Genomic DNA, 17,795 nt, shown 5'->3' on the forward strand with positions numbered 1-17,795 from the left:
GATATGCCAGATAATTATTAAGAGGATGCTAATTCTACTTGTTTTATTTCTTGCTGGAGCTTAGGATCAGCCCATAAAAGATCTTAAAAGTCAGACAGTTAAACCCCATCATTTTACAGATAAAAAAGTCAAGGCTCAGGGAGATTAAATGACTTGACCAACATCCCATAGACAGCAAATGGCAGAGTCAAGATTTACAAGTCAATCCTCCTGCAAGAAATGTAGGCTAATGAAATCAAGCAACACAAAACAGTTCACATCTAACCCAATGTCATAACAATTTATTAATAGTAGAAAATATCATTATCCTGCCTTTTTAACACCACAGTTATAACCTTCCATTAGACTACATGGTCTAGAGGCAAATGTTTTATTTCTAGATGATGACAAATACTTCACCCAGGCATTAATATTAAAACAACAAGATGATTAATATGAATTTATTTGATCCACAGTGCCAACAACAAAAATAGTATAGGAGAAATATCAATATTAAAATATGCTGAGAAGTGCCACCAATTGAAAGACTTCAGAACATCATGGCTTCTAATCCTTCTTCCATAAACTTCTTATAAATCGCCATGAACTTTGCCACAAATGCTTCAAGGTGATAAATGGCTTTGCTACCAAGTTGAAGACGATGTTCATAGTAAGCTGCCATCTGTGCAACCTCACCTTTCAGTTGTCCATCACAATTATGTAAAAGTTCTGAGAGAAGGCCCTAAAAAGAAATAACTAATAATTAAAAAGTAAACCTTTCTAAGACATCAATTTCCCTTCATTGTCTATAAACTGCTACTTTTTAGCCAGTTTAAATGCAACATACATACAATTAATATACATAATTACAAGTCCTAGTGGGAAAAACTCAGTAGCATTGAAATTTTCAAACATACAATTAACTTAAAATAAAAGTTTCTATACATACTGTACCAATACCATTTTCACCTTTGTTCGATTATTGGAATAGGCAAATTGGTCTTCTTCTCTTCACCCTAATTAATCCTCCACATAGCTGATATACTAATTTTTCTTACATGCAGATCTGACCATGTATCCCTTTATTTAATAAACTTCACTGGTCACCTATTGCCTTTAGCATAATATAAAGAATTTTATACCCTGCTTCAAACCTTTCAAATTTTATAACATTGTTGCTACTTCTAAAGAACCCTTCTCTATGTCTTTGACAAATGGCATTTTACCTCTTGCCTCTTGAGCCTTTGCACTGGCTACACTCCATGTCTGGAATATTCTATATCTTCTCAACCCCATTTCAGATACAGAAGTTCTCCCTTCCTTCAAAAGACAACTTAAGCAAATTTCTACACAAAGTCCTCAATGATTCCAACTGCTCAACTATCTTGTATTTATTCTGTGTATGCTTATATAATGTGCATGTCTTCCCAACAGAATATAAGCTCCTTGAGAGAAAAACAAATTTTATTTTTTTGTCTTTGTACCTCCCTCCCCAAGTCTAACACAACCCCTGGTACAAAACAAGTGCTTAATAAATGTTTGTTGATTAGTCAGATAAAACTAGTAAATACAATATGACTATTTCCTACAAATACAACATATCCTAAGAGAATTGTTCTCTAATTTATGCAAATAGGCAAAGGATCTTTGTCCCAAGGGAAAGAAACATCATTCTGGGCATCAAAGGACCTGGATTTAAAAATGATCTCTGATTCTAACTTTGGGCAGGTCACTTATCCTTCCTAGGCCTCAAGTTCTTAATGTGTAAAATAGAGAGGCTAAAGGAGGGTTGAACTACAGGGTCCCTGAGATTTCTTTTATCTCTAAATCTATAATCCCTTGGCTTGAAGGGAATTCCTGGCATAGAAACTCTCAACTGAAGTATAGAAAAATCCATATATAACTTAGAAAAGTTGTAAAAACAAAAACAATAATAACACAATGAAAACACCAATATTGTTATTATACATAAAAGTTTGCAAAATATTCTACATGCCTATCTTATTTAATATTCATAACATTAATGATATTACCATTGATATTAAAGATAAAGAGACCTGAGAGCTAGGGAGGACAATTATCTAGGGTCACCTCGCTTAGTACTAAAGGAAAGATTTACACCTTCCTGACTCCCAAGTTTATTCATTGTATCATACTAAGTCTTCTATAATTTAAAATATCAAAAAAATTTGTAATTCCAAAATTTGAGCTAAATAAAAGAATAAATAAAAGCCTAGTGGAAAGAAATATAAGGTTACAGGATCATGAGATTTAGAGCTAAGAGGTTACTTTTGAGGATATCTTATCCAATATCCCCATTTTAAAGATGAGGGAGAGAAATATAAGTGAAACATAAAGTCATAGTAAGTAGCAGAGCTGGGATTGAATCCAGGTCTTCTGACTGCTAATTTCAGCCTTCAGAAAGTAGAAATCATGGAGGTGAAATTCTATTCTGGTTCTGATTTTCACCAACAGAAGACAGTTATTAAGATAAAAATAATGATAACCTTAGAGAGAAGTGACCACTCTTTGTGAAAGAGAGGACAGGAAATCAAAGCTCTTTGTGAGAGAGAAAAGGAAATTTGACCATTATCCAAAATTTTCCCTAGATTTTTGAAAGCGATTTCAAAGTTATTCAGAGGAAAGTTAAAAAAGAAGCCCATGGACTAAAAGACTTTGACAGAAAAGAAACAAAAGAAACAAAATTAAATTCTCAATGCAAAAAGGGATACAATTCCATAAAAGAGGGAAAATGAGATTTGTCTAAAGACACCAAATTGTATGTACAAAAACCTCACCAACCAATTTAGATTTTAAAATGAAATTTGTAAAAGATGGAAAGGCTTAGTGACAGAAGATGAATATAAGTCAACGGCATATTTCCATAAATTAGGCTGATATTCAGAATGATATAAGGTGGACAAAGCTAATTAAAACATTTAAAAGGGTTTTTTGTGTGTTTCTTATTATACTGAGAGAAAATTAAGGCTCAAAGAAGATATAGGACCTTTGTGGTAGATAGGATAAGATTTTGCAACAAAGAGTTGTTTAATTCTAATTTTGTTCTTGTTTTCTCTAACAAGAATTACTTTTATACTAGAAATGACATTAAAAAAAGACAGAGAATTGATAGTCAAGATGAGTAAGAAAATAGTAAGAAAGCACCTAATTGTCCTTGATAAATTCAAGTCAGATTGCTAGATGATTTACATTCCCAAGTTCTGAAAGAAATGGAAGGTATGATTGCTGAGCAATGTGATGTTGTTTGAAAGATCATGGAAACAAAAGGAATACCACAGGAAAAGAGAAAACGTGGAGATTTTTGAAAAAGGAAAAAGGAAATATAAGCAAACTAAAGGCCAATGACCTTGAATTCCAGGCTTGAGTAAATCCTAGAACAGATCACTTCTCCAGAAAGGGAAATGGTGATTATAAAGAACAAGCCATCTTAAATAAATCTCATTTCCTTTTCTTACCACACTACCCAACTATGTTATGTTATGAGAGGAATATTATGGTTAAAGTTCATCAAGAATTTAACAAGTTTTTGTTAAAAATATTTTAGATTATTCTTAAACATAAGATAGAGAACTATAGATTGGAGAGTAATATAATTATGATGGATTTAAAAATGGCTCAATGTCATCATATTAGGAGGTCTCTAATGCAGCACTCAAAAATCTGTCTTGACCTTGTGCTAAGTAACATTTTTATCAATGACTTGGATTAAGGCAAGGATGGTATGTTCAACAAATTTGTACAGAAGTCTGCGAGGGATAGCTAACACACTAGATGAGAATTAGGATCAAAATGATCTTGTTAGGCAAGAAGGCATACGTCCTTAACCTGGAATGCATGAATTTTGTTTTTAAAAAATATTTTAAACTGTAATAGAATGTTCTAAATTTCATTTTATACACTTACCAACATTATTCTAAGGAGTGCAGTGGGGTATACTAGCAAAAATAAGATTGATTTGTTTTTGCCTTTGTTTCCCCTTGCCTAAGGCTAGAATCCTAGGTTGGATTTAATTGGAAGTAGTGAAGTGGCTCACTGAATAGAGTGCTAGGCTGAGAGTCAACAAGATCTGAATTCAAATTTGTAACTTCTTCTTTCTTCAGTTTCCTCAACTGCAAAATGGATGCATCTACCTCCCAGGATTGTTGTGAAGCTCAAATAAGATATTTGTGAAGCACTAGCACAGTATTAGATGCATGGTAGGTACTTAATAAATCCTTTTTCCTTACTTCCTAATAAAGTGACATTCAATAGGAATAAACAGAAAGTCTAGCATTTAGATACAATCAACTTCACAAGTATAAGATACGAAGCTATGCTTGGAATGTAGTTTTTTTCTGAAAAAAATTTGGAGGTATGAGGTGCTACCTGGTCAATATTAGTCAGAAATGTTGAGTTAGCAAAAAAAAAAAAAAAAAAAAAAAAAAAAAAAAAAAAAGATAATAAAAGCATACATTAAGACAAATAGTTTCCAGGAATAAGAAGATGATAATGCATTATATTCTGCCCTCATAAAACTTCACGTGAATATCAATATGTTGCACCATTGTTTAACTACTATAAGTGGCATTATATGAAATGTAGCATTATCTGAAACTATTTCAATATCATTTTGACCAATTAACTTTGTTCTATTCAGTGGTCACAAATTATACCCTTAACCCTTTTCTGCTATCTTATAATATACTAAGAGGGAAGGATAGCTAATACACTTTCAACGTTTGAAAACATGAATTCATGATAGATTTAAGCTGGATATAGCCTGTGTAGTGGAAGTTTCTCACATTAACCTTTTAAGGACATAAGAATGAAAAAGGGAAGAATGCTAAATGTTATAGGGGGAAGGAGGCAGATGCAGAAGTCATATGCTTTTTTGTTATACCTCCACGAAATGGCTAAGAAAATATAAAAAAGCTATCAATCTACATGCCTTTCTTATTGCTATAAAATTTGTATAAAGCAATCTACACACTCAAAAAGGGCTGCCTTGATGAAAGCATGAGAAAGGAATGGGCAGCTTCCCAAGTCAACATCCCTATTTCTAAAGCAGACTATATCACAACTGACTGAAAAGATTAAGGAATATGAAAGTTCACCTATGTGTTTTGTTTATTGAGTATTAAAAAAAAAAAAATACTGGATTGAGTAAAGCAACTTGTTATTTTAAAGGATCTTTCTCCAAGAAGGTATATTTAATTATATGAAAATCATCCAAGATTTCTTGAAATATGTAACAGAAATAACTCAGTCTGAAGACTCTTCAATTATCAAGCAACAAAACATAAAAATATATGCTTGCCAAAGATATTTGTCTTGTATTACAGAATTCAAATGAAAGTACTCCTCATATATAATAAAATCTCACAGATGCTCCTGTTTTCAAATTAAATTCCCAACTGCATCAAGCCTTGAAACACTAGGAAGCCTCTTAAAGGAAACTCACAATTACTCAAAATATGTTTGACATATGCCCAAAGCAAAAATCAAGGAGATAAAGAATGTTTCTTGAATCAGCCTGTGATATGCAGTGATATATGAAATTATAGAGTTCTTTATCCAATGGAAGAAATGTCTTTATCCAAAGTCAACTGGGCCTATAACTAAACAGGAGGGGAAAAAACCCAGACTGGATCATGTAATACTTTTTAGTGATCCCCAACTATTCCTGGAAACAAAAGCCCATTTTTTAAAAAGCAATATTTTTCTGATGATGATGTACAGTGGCTAACTCATAAAAAAGGAGTCTCCAAAGAACAAAGCTATGATTCACATAAAGGGCAATGAAGAATTTGGTGGAAGAGTAGACAGTAATTAACTGATAGGGAAATGCACAAGGAAAGTAGAATAAAGTATATCAGAGAGAGAACCAATGTACATCATTAGTATTTCAATGTTACTTTAGAAGAAAAATATTTAATGATTGCTTATTATGTTCCAGATACTATGCTGAACACTGGGCATACAAAATCAAAAGTAAAACATTACATTCTAATGGAGAAAGGGAGACAATGTTGGTCCAGGAATGTTGCTTGGAAGCAATAGGAATGTGATACAGAAAGTACCTGGCAAGTTAAATGGTTCCCTATGGATGATTTAGAAGGACATGTGGACAAAAGAATAATGAGAAGACTTGGATGAACGGCAGTCTGTATTACAGGATCCAAAGATCCAAAGAAATCTAAAAGAGGTAAGGTCTATAACGTGTCATTTTGTATTTACAAAATAACATATTGACTCATAGTGAGGTTTGTGATTTCTTTTATTTTGTTTTTATTCAGAGTATAATGAAGTACAAACAAGTAAAATATAGAATATATGACGTTATATATAGGCAAGACATAGTAGGTTTGGTTTGAAGAGAATAGTGGCTTTTAAGGGAAAAAGGAATCTTGGCATCTCCCAACCCCCAAACCTCTATCCATTATCCCTTCACTCTAATTTTCTCCCTTTTTTCCTGTTTTATTCTTCTCTCAGAATCTTTCCTTCTGTTGTTTACTTCCTACTTTAGAAATCATAATGTAGAACTGGAATCTATTTTTATTATTCTTTTTATTCAATGAATGAAATATTATGGTATCTATTTTAATTTAAAAAATAAATTAAACATTTTATACCTCTTTCTCTTAAAGGGAAAAAAAAGACAATTAAAGTTAGCTGTATATTGCTACACATATTTTTATAACATATTTAACACTCAACATTTTCTCAGAGAGCAGATCAACAGAAAAGATTTCCTTATCCCTGATGTAAGGTAAAAATAAGACTATTATTATTAAAAACCCAACTGTTTAAAATTAATAACTAAAAATAGCTACAGGAAATAAAACAAATAGATTTGCTCAATATTTAACCTTATCTCTAATTTTCTATGTTTTTTAAGAGTACAAAATAAGAAATTAAGTTTACCTTCATAATTATTTCAGGAGGAATACAATGAGTTAATAGTTCATAAAGTCGTCCACGAATTTCAAGTAGCCTGTTTAAAATAAAAAATACACAAAATTACAACTTACCAACAAACAATATTTACAAAGCATTTACTTATGTTTTATTATTCTAGGAAGTGAATAATCATATTATAAAAGTGAACTTTAAAAGAGGTAATCATGTCTGAGATTCATGTAATGAAACAGACATTTCAAGTCCTTCTAAGGAATCAGTTGTCTAGGAAAAACTTTTATTATCAAATATATTAAATAAGGGTTCCAAGATACCTGAAGAACTAACAGAAAATGAACAAAAACATTCTCCAATAAAGTGGTCAAAAAATGTGAATGAATAGTTCTCAAAGGAACTGAGAACTATTAACAACTGTTCAAAAGAAAGTTGCAGATTACTAATGGTAAGAAAATGCAAGTCATAATAATCTTAAAATTTTACCCACTAAGTCAAAAATATCAAAAAATGACAACAGTCAAGTTTGGAGGAGTTATAGAGAGACAAGAGGACTGACATATTGCTGATGGATTTATGCACTGGTACAATCATTCTTGAAAAACAATTTGGACCTGCAATAAAGTGACTAAAATGCACATACCTCTAACCCAGAAATTTCACTATTTACTATATGCCCCAAAGTGTTAATTGACAAAATAAGGCTTAACATAAACAAAAATATTTATAGGTGCATTTTTTTTTTGTGGTAACAAAGAACTGACAACAAAGGTTAAGGCACAGGCTAAATAAACTGACAGAAGAATGTAATGGACATTATTATACTATGAGAAAAATGAGCATGATGAATACAAAGAATGAAAACTATGAAAAGACTTAGATGAATTGGTGCAAAAAGAAGCAAGCAGAGTCAGGAAAATAAAATTCACAATTACTCTAAAAATGTAAATGGAAAGAACCATAAAACAATTGAAACTAAAAGTTGTGAAATTGCAGAAAACAAATTTGGCTTCAAACCAGGAGCAAGGAAAGAGAAATTCCCTTAGCAGAATTATTTATTTAGGGGGAAATGGAGGTGTGGGACAGTCCATGGATGCATTGAACAAAACAAAGCTTCTTAAACACTGGATTATGACCTTATATGGGTCACATAATTGAATGTAAGAGTTGTAAAAAATTTGGCAACAGTAAGAGATTTCTGAACACAATGAACAAAAATCAATTCAAAATCAAACACATAATGAATCCAAAGTGATTCTGGAAGTGCTTGCCCATGTACATCGGGCAACTTCACTGCAGCCTTGGTTCTAAAGACCCAAAATGAGCCCTTAGTACTGCACATGCAGGAATACTGCCAGAAACACTTCAGGCTCAGATTCAAGATGGAGTTGCATAAAAATTTCTCAGGTGAAAAGGGGACATATATGGAAAAAGCTTAAGAAGCCCTGCCATAGAACATCAGTTTTTTTTTGTTTGTTTTTTGAGGTATAGTTTAGATTAATTGATTTTCTTTCTCTTTAAAAAAAAAAAAAAAAAAAAAATCTGTTAGATGATTCTCCAAGAGGGAGAAGAGCAAATTAAGATACAAGAAAAATATATTTTTAAAATAAAGTTATTTTCCATATCACTTGTAGCAAAGCAAAACCTGGATTTCATTTTTTTTTTACTGGCTTAATTTAACTAAACATACTATAATCCTCAGATATTTTTCTAGATTAAACAAGTTTACAAGCTATTTGTTACAATACTTTAAATGACTTTTCACACATTGAGTTCCATAAAAATTTCAAGTATAAATTATCTTTCCTCAATACTGCCATCCAAGACTAGTTTTGAGTTATATATTTTAGAATACAACAAAATTTCTTGTTATAATAAATGAAATTGAAGGTGTCGCCTTAACATGATTCCTCTGCTGCTCAAATATAACAATGTAGGTTAATGGGAAAACAAACTAATGCACTTTTGATATAGCTGTAAATTAGTCTAGCAATTCTGGAAAGTAATTTGGAACTATGCCCCCAGAAGTTCAATGAACTATTCATTAACACTATGGTTATTATATTTTATATTACATTATAAATATATAATATACTTGTTATATATTAACACTTATACCCTAAAGAGATAAAAGAGGAAAATAATCTAAATGGAAAAAATATAGTAGTACATAACTATAATTCCTGCTTCTGGTTGTAAAGCTGAGGTTTGCGTGAGCTCTGGAATTTTGAGCTACAGTAAGACTAAGCTGAATGGGTATCCACATTAAGTCTGGCAGGAATATCTTATGCCTCAGGATCAAAGGGGCCACCAGGCTGCTAAAGGAAACATAAAGGAAACCAGGTTGGAAACACAAGATCAGAGGTTGGGTACTGATCAGTAATGGGATCATACTCATGAGTAGCCACTGTAATTCCAGTCTGAGTGACATAAAGAAACCTAGCAGAAAGGAAAAAAGAAAGGACAGGGAAATGATGAAAGGGACAGTTTCAAGGAAATCCAAGAACACTTGAATAAACTGATTTAGAGTGAAGAGAGCTGAATCAGTATAATGTATAAAACAATCATACTGATCAATACACAGACCAACTATGAAGTCAGGATCAATGATGAAGCAACTATTTACTCCTCCTGAGAAAGGTGATGAAACTCAAGTTGCTGGATGACACACATATAATCTTAGACACAACCAGTGTGTGTGTGTGTGTGTGTGTGTGTGTGTGTGCCCCCACTCAAGCATTCAGGCAGGGTAGAAGGTGGGGATGAGAAAGGAGTGTCATTGAATCACATTTTTGAAATGCACAGGAGAAAGTTTCACAGATAAGCAAGGCAGTTCTGAAAACAACATGGTGAGTTTATTAGATATTTTCAAAGAAAAACATTGTATAATAAACAGTACACAATGAGTGCCTAAACAGAAAAAATGTCTTACCATGTTTTTAAAACTATAACAATTCACATATTAGGAATCCTGCCACAGTATTATAAAGTACCACCAAGTCTCTCCTATTTTCATTTTGTTTTTGTTTTAAGTCAGTAGTAAAACTTTTGGGGTGGAGGAGGAAAAGGGAAGAAGTGAGTGAGGCAATGAGGTTAAGTGACTTGTCTAGGGTCACACAGCTAATCCACTCTAATCCACAGCTTTATCTACTGTACCACCTAGCTGCCCCAAGCCTCTCCTATTTTCAAGTTATGAACCTGTATAGCCCAGGTATCCATAACAGTGGGGATGATTGACTTGAATTAGAATTAAAACAAGATTATGACATAAAATACTGAACAGTGCTTTAGTCACAACTTCAGTTATTTTAATATAAAAAGCTGGTTCATAATCAGCCACATAGCTCTGATATATACTTGTCCCGATAATTTTTTAAATAATGAAAAGTCATCATGCATTTTGTATATTAATAGGAAATACTGGTTTCCAGGATGGCATATTAAATTGGAATCACACCATAATCAGTATAAGGGAAAAAAAAAAAATCAAAGACTCAGATTGTTTTTTTTTCTTCTACTAGTCTAACAGAAAATAAAATTGCTACCATTTGTACAAATGATCAGCCAGAGTTGTCTTCCACTCTTCACTGTACAACTAAGAATGTTTTCATATAACACAATAGAAATAACCACATCATCAGCTTCAAAAAAACCCAGCAATATTTCTCCATAATATAACCATGTTTTTAATTGCCAAGAGAATTATAGAAAAAGATGTCATACCCAGGACAGCTATAAAACAGTAATAAACTGATGGTTACAAAATGTGACTATGGGAAAAGTCTATCAAGTTAAGGCAGCATCTCTGTCAATAACTCTTAAGCTTACAAGATTTCTCGAGTCAACTGTCTAAAAATAGCCTTTTTTACTTAAAAAGTCAATTAACTTGTTTGAAATTTTAGTTTATTTTAAAATTATATTGATTTGTTTCATATAAATCATATTAAGGTTTAATTTATTTAAATTAATTAAAAACTAACTTTCTTTTAGAAATAAAATAAAAAATACAAACAAATTGAAAAGACCTCATCAGCTTTTGTGAGGGGAATGTTCAACAAGCAATTTTTCTCTGAAACTGAGAAATTGAGAAAATACGGAATGGAATGTGACTTTCTAAGAAAAAAAAAAAAAAAAAAAAAACACCCACCTTCCTTGTAAAAAAGCCATTCCCTAAACAGATGGCATGGTGATGTGAATAATATCGATCAGGAGTTTAAAGATAAGGGTCAAAGTTTACCTATTAATTTGTGGTTCTCCACTACACACCTGTCAGATTGGCTAAGATGACAGGAACAAATAATGACAAATGTTGGAGGGGATGTGGGGAAATTGGGACACTAATACATTGCTGGTGGAGTTGTGAAAGAATCCAGCCATTCTGGAGAGCAATCTGGAATTATGCCCAAAAAGTTATCAAACTGTGCATACCCTTTGACCCAGCAGCGCTACTACTGGGCTTATATCCCAAAGAAATACTAAAGAGCGGAAAGAGACATATATGTGCCAAAATGTTTGTGGCAGCTCTTTTTGTTGTAGCTAGAAACTGGAAGATGAATGGATGTCCATCAGTTGGAGAATGGTTGGGTAAATTGTGGTATATGAAAGTTATGGAATATTATTGCTCAGTAAGAAATGACCAGCAGGAGGAATACAGAGAGGGTTGGAGAGACTTAAATCAACTGATGCTGAGTGAAATGAGCAGAACCAGAAGATCACTGTATACTTCAACAACGATACTGTATGAGGATGTATTCTGATGGAAGTGGAAATCTTCAACATAAAGAAGATCCAACTCACTTCCAGTTGATCAATGATGGACAGAGGTAGATACACCCAGAGAAGAAACACTGGGAGGGGAATGTAAATTGTTAGCACTAATATCTGTCTGCCCAGGTTGCATGTACCTTCGGATTCTAATGTTTATTGTGCAACAAGAAAATGATATTCACACACATGTATTGTACTTAGACTATATTGTAACACATGTAAAATGTATGGTATTGCCTGTCGTCGGGGGGAGGGAATAAGGGAGGGGGGGTAATTTGGAAAAATGAATACAAGGGATAATATTATAAAATATATATATATATATATATATATATATATATAAAATAAAAAAAAATTTAAAAAAAAAAAAAATGAAAAAAAAAAAAAAAAATTTTGTGGTTCTCAACAAATCATTCAACCTGTCAGGCTTTCAATTTACAAGTCCCCATTAGTTCTAACATTATGATTCTAAAGACATGCATTACTAAATTGAAATTAAAATATTAACTAAAAGTTTTCAAAATTCAACCTTTACATAAATAACTATAAAACTCCATGTTAATTATAATTTTTCCCTAATTTAGAGAATATCTAGTGTCTGCTCACAGCATGTTATGTCATTTCTTTGAAGAGTCCCTCATATGAGACACCAGAAGAAGTAACTGACCAACTTCATTGACAGAAGGGTAAAAAAATAAAAATAATTTTTTTTTACTAATATTGTTCTTATCTTAAAATCAATGACCTTCAAAGTGGAAGCATTTCTCTATGGGAAAACCATTTTTGATCAGCTGAAGAGTTTACTTAAGGGAACAGGTTTACTTTGTGGTAAAACAGGCCAAGAGAGAGTTCTTTGAACCTTTATTATACATTATAGCTATATTCTTTGCACCACTAGAAGTCAAAGAAGTTAGCAGTATATTATGCAGAAATATTAAGTCAGCTATTTGATGGATGTGAGAAATACAAAATAATTCCAACTGACCTCCAGCAGTGGTTATAATTTATACATTAATTCAACACATTTACACATCAAGAGTTTAATAAAAAGGGTATGAGAGTGTTTATTTATTATCTATTTCTAGCAACTTCTGAATTACTAGATTTCTGAATGCTCATCTAACCAGTTTCTTGAAGGCTTTGAACACAGACAGAACAAAATTTTAATTTTAAACTCTACTAAAATTAAAATTGTATAAGGTCACAAAAAATTCTAAAAAATTTAACTACTTTAATAATAAGGTTTTGCTATTTAGTATATTACTTTTAAAATACTTAAAGTTACATTGCTTACCTCTGGGGAGTCTGCTGACTGACGATAGCATTTGCAGTCTCTCTCAAATATACTTCCCAATCCGTTTCAGGGATATCTTGATCTGAAGTAAAAGGATACCTATTAAAAAAAAAAAAAAAAAATATATATATATATATATATATATATATATATATATATATATATATATATATATATATATATATATATATATATATACATATATATATATATAATAATAATAATAATAATAATAATAATAAAAAACACAAAAAACAAAAGGATACCTATATGACAAAAAAGACCATTGTGTATTTTGGAAGCTAATAAGACATATGTGATTTTACTACAAAAAGTTCTATTAACTTTTCATTTAGACTTACTGTTGTACCCTGCAGGCTTCACACATAAGCAGGGCTTTTCTGAGATTTCTACAGGACTTCTCTGCAAGTCTATGAGCTAGTTCTGAAGGAAGATTCAGACCTTCTTTCTTGCACACAGTGGACAACACATGGCAAATCTATGAAGAAGACAGTTAATAAAACGGTAGCCAAAGAGAAAAATCAACTTTTTTTGGATAGCACAATTCTCATTCAAACATGATTTTTGTCAGGGGAGAAGGATTGTTTATTTTGTTTTTTCCTAGAGAAACCTTTAAGAAAAAAATAAGTTAATCTCATTCCTATTAATATTAAAAGTATGCACTATCCTAAATTCTCAAAGGCGAGGTTTTGTTTGATATTATAAATGAATTGTTTTACTGATGATAGAAACTATATGATAATTATGTCAGAGTAATAGTAGGGGGAAACCTAAGAGAACTTCATTTTAGATTCCTTTTTCTACATACAAGTGGAGACTGAAATCTCTTCTTCATTCTAACAGTCCATTTTTGTACTCACTACCTACTCCACAGAAAGCTTTAACTGACTTCAGAAGATCTATGTACAGAAGATAACATACTAAATTACTGAAGCCCAATCTCTGAATTTATTACCCACTATATCTCGTACTACATAAGTAGCACAAATAGTATCAATGCATAAGTTAGAAGAACAAGTGTTTACACTATGCAATAGTTTTGTAGTCTTTCAAGGTAAAGAGTAGGAAAAAAGTATGCATTGACATTTTAGAAAAACATGTCAAATATGGCAAAAAAAAAAAAAAAGAGTATGAGAAATGAACAAATAGCACTCTTTAAATCTTTCAAAAAATTTTATGTTCTAACTTAACTTACATCTTCAATGCTGGGAGCAGGAACACGAACTGCAAGGCATCTACTCCGAATAGGTGGTATTACTTTTGATGTAGAATTACAACACAGTATTAATCTGCAAGTAGACATGTATTTTTCCATAGTTCTACGTAAGGCATGTTGAGCATCTTTGGTAAGTTTGTCAACTTCAGTCAGTAAAACCACTAAAATAAGTATTAAAAGAAAAAAAAAATCATTAAAATAAACTCAAAGATAAACTTTTGGTGTAGTTTCCTTCTCTCTACCAAAGGTCAAAGGTCTAAAAACAAGCTCTGTAGACAGTGGTTGGCAGAAAGGGATGTTTCATTTTCCACAATGGTCAAGAAAAAGAACTAATTCTTACTCTAAGGCACTCTAAAAGCAAATGTTACATTTTTATAAGTAAAGATTTTTGTCACTGAGTTAAAAGGAAATCTCTATTCTAGATTCAGCTCTGTGACTTTAAACAATTGGTCTCTATGTAATCACCTCTAAAATTAAGGTATATAAATGGGAAGAGAGATATAGACTAGATGATTTCTAAAGTCCCTCCTTGCTTTTAAACAAAAAAGTAATTTTAGCAATCTATTTAAAAAAGAAATAAGAAAACAAGAATTTGGATATCAAGGAGAAAAATTAGGTTGTAAAATGTATTACTACTGGTTTAACCCATTATAGTTCTTATCTTCTTGTGCTGTGATATATAAGTATACCAGGTAATGTAATTCTAGATTTTTCATTTAAACCACCATCAGTGTGACAGGCATAAAAACATTTATTTCTAAGGCAGTAAATCAAATAAAATTCTTCCTAATAAAATGTATCATACTTATGCTTATCTTAGTATACAGAAGGCATTTTAATTATTTTAATCTAATCTCCTGTTACTTCTAACATATTGCTACCCTGGTAGTCTGCTTTATTCTTACCACTGAGGTATCTTAAGATTTCTCTGGGACATCCTTATTTTCTAATGTCAGCAAGCCTAATCTAATTTAAAAGGAAAAAAATGCCAGGATGAGAACAGAAGATACATCAAACATATACACCTTTACTTCCAACAGCAAAAAATTTTCTCCATGACTTATAACAGCAATAAATACTTCTTTCATCCATTTCCTATAGTTAATAAAAAGCCAACTAAAGTTTGTATGTTTTTTCTACTTTGCAAATGGAACTATTACTACACATCTTCTTTGATCCTCTTGGTATTCTTATAGAATAGGCAAAACCAAATATCCATTTCCATTTTTCAACAAGGGAATAACTTCAAGGAAAAAGAGACTTATCCAAGGTCACACATAAATAATGAAATACACAGTAGGGACTTCTGACATTTATTAAATACATGGCACCTCTAATACTACTAACCTCTTAAGTATTCTAAGTAGTTTTTTTCTTGTAGTAATGTTGGATTTGCAAAGCTCCACTCATTTTCTCATCAGTTCAATTAGAACAAAAGCACTTATTTTAACCCAAGTTAGCCAGTTTAGTAATAGCTAAAATTTACTTAGTGCTTGAAGTTTGGCAAAGTACTTTACACATCTCATTATATTTCACATATCATGTCAATACCATTGCATTTGACTACATAACCATTATTACTACTATTATTTGTCCTTCATTCTCAAAGAGGATGATGATATCAGGGTGGTGATGACATGCAAGTGAATTAGATTTAAGGGAGAATCTGTGTGCAAAGTCACCACCTTCACTTTCTCTTCCAAAGATATCTGGGTTCAGTGGCTAGATATAGATCAAGATGACTAGAAATGGCCATAAATGCTGAGAAATAACTGGATCTTTTTGAGGTAAAGTCTAAACAGGTCTCAGTTTGATTAAGGTAACACCTAAATCAGTAATAAAGTCTACATAAGAAATGAGGCAGAGAATGGCCTCTATTACTTCAACACAGAAACAATTGCTATTTATATTCATTTTGCCAATCAGGGTCCAAACAACAAGCAAATGTGGAATGGCCTTGGATCTACTACTGGTCAATCAAACCAGTGATTTGGTTTCAGTTATCAAAATTTACATTCCTTTGGCCAGGACATCCATAGATAGAGGTATGATACCTCCAAGTAAACAGAGAGAAGGGGAGGGAGAAAAGGGAAAGGAGGAGAGAGGGAGGGGGAGGGGAAAAGAGAGAAAGGTAGGACAGAACCGGCTGATTGGGCAAAACACAGCTCCTTCTTTTTTTTTTTACAATTAATATTACATCTATTTTAAAGATCAAGAAAAAGGTTCAAAGAGTTAAATAGTTTACCCAGGGTTAGACAGCTAGTAACTTTGCAAGGCAGGCTTAAACTCAGGTCCTACTGACTCAAAATCTGGTTCTTTAAGCAAACCAACCATTTGGATACATGACTTTAATGAAAGGGCTTTAATCTTCATTTCTTTTCCCAGTCTGATCTGTAATAGAACTTTGCCCTCCTCTCCTCAGGAAAGGAAAGTCTTCATTCCTGTCCAATGTTAATTTTTTTTAAAGGCAGTTCCACCTCAAGTCTGAATTTTAAAAACTCAACATTTTAAAAATGTCATGAAAGAAAACAGAGGTTTTGCTTTCATTTTAACAATGTATACTATTGTTAATAGTAGGCTGAGAAGATTAAAAAAAAAAATCAGAAGGGCTCAAACTAACAATAGAAATCAGAAAATTTGTTGTTAGGAGATAAAGGATATTGAGGGCTAGAAAATGCAAAGGTAAGGAAAAACTACAATCACAGGTGATGCTATACCAAGAGAAGAGCTTATATTCCTCATGGAAAGTCAGCTCTAGAAAATGAGTATCATGGCAACAAGATCTTGGGGGTAAGATAGAATGTGCTCAAGTAAGGCTGCACTACAAAGTAGCTGGTTGCTGCTACAGAAGGATACTGCCCCTAGCTCTCCCTCTGTACTGAGACCCTCTGATAAAGCCCCATTCATCCTATCCTATTTTTTACTCCATTTAAGAGTTCCCATGATTAATGATATCACATTTTCATGTGTTGGCATATTATAAGTTAACATTTGCTGAATGGTTATAAACAACATTATCTCATTCTCATAGGACAGACCAAAGACAAAAACAAAGAAAATCCCAGAGGAGCAGATGTAGGTGTGTATGAATATACATAAACAAAGGCAAACAATAAGCCAAAGCCAAAATATAGTAAATAATGTATGTATTTGAGTTAGAACTTAGCTATTTGTGCTCTTTTTTTTTAAACCAATAAGATATTATGAAGCAAGATGCCATATATAGAGTTCTTTGGAAACTATAAGGCACTACATGTTAGCTTCCAGATATTATATTTCTCTTCATTGTTTTTCAACAAGTCCCTATCAAAAAGCCTAAAAATAACAAAACACAGATAAATTAATGTTTTTAAAAGTTGTCTTCAACTACATTAAAATTTCTACAACATTTTATTTTGTTTATGCAATATTCCATTTGAATTTTGAATAATAATTTCCCATGGCTGGTTTGGGGAATGGATGATGCTATTTTTTAACATTATCTTCATTTTTATGTACCTTTAAACTCTCTTTGGGTACTTGTCTCAAGTTGCTGTGACTGTGCCACTGTTTTCAATAGTTCCTGAATTACAACCCGGTCACTATTTCCAGCATCACTGCATAAAA

The 17,795-nt window shown here is 32.1% G+C and overlaps 1 protein-coding gene across 2 annotated transcripts in view; it reads right to left on the reverse strand.

Annotated features, from left to right (window-relative positions):
* Positions 1-256: 256 nt before the first annotated feature.
* The window catches only part of RFC3 (replication factor C subunit 3), a 37,614-nt gene continuing 20,075 nt past the window's right edge, over positions 257-17,795 (reverse strand). For both annotated transcript variants that reach the window (XM_074303502.1, XM_074303503.1), the window contains exons 4-9: positions 17,688-17,785; positions 14,169-14,350; positions 13,315-13,451; positions 12,953-13,051; positions 6,904-6,973; positions 257-721 (exon numbers count right to left, since the gene is read on the reverse strand). In XM_074303502.1, the coding sequence (XP_074159603.1) occupies positions 530-721; positions 6,904-6,973; positions 12,953-13,051; positions 13,315-13,451; positions 14,169-14,350; positions 17,688-17,785 (778 nt within the window). In that variant the 3' untranslated portion in view covers positions 257-529. The remainder of the gene's footprint in view (positions 722-6,903; positions 6,974-12,952; positions 13,052-13,314; positions 13,452-14,168; positions 14,351-17,687; positions 17,786-17,795) is intronic.

The sequence above is a fragment of the Sminthopsis crassicaudata genome, chromosome 3 (genome assembly GCF_048593235.1).
Source record: "Sminthopsis crassicaudata isolate SCR6 chromosome 3, ASM4859323v1, whole genome shotgun sequence".
Lineage (NCBI taxonomy): Eukaryota > Metazoa > Chordata > Mammalia > Dasyuromorphia > Dasyuridae > Sminthopsis > Sminthopsis crassicaudata.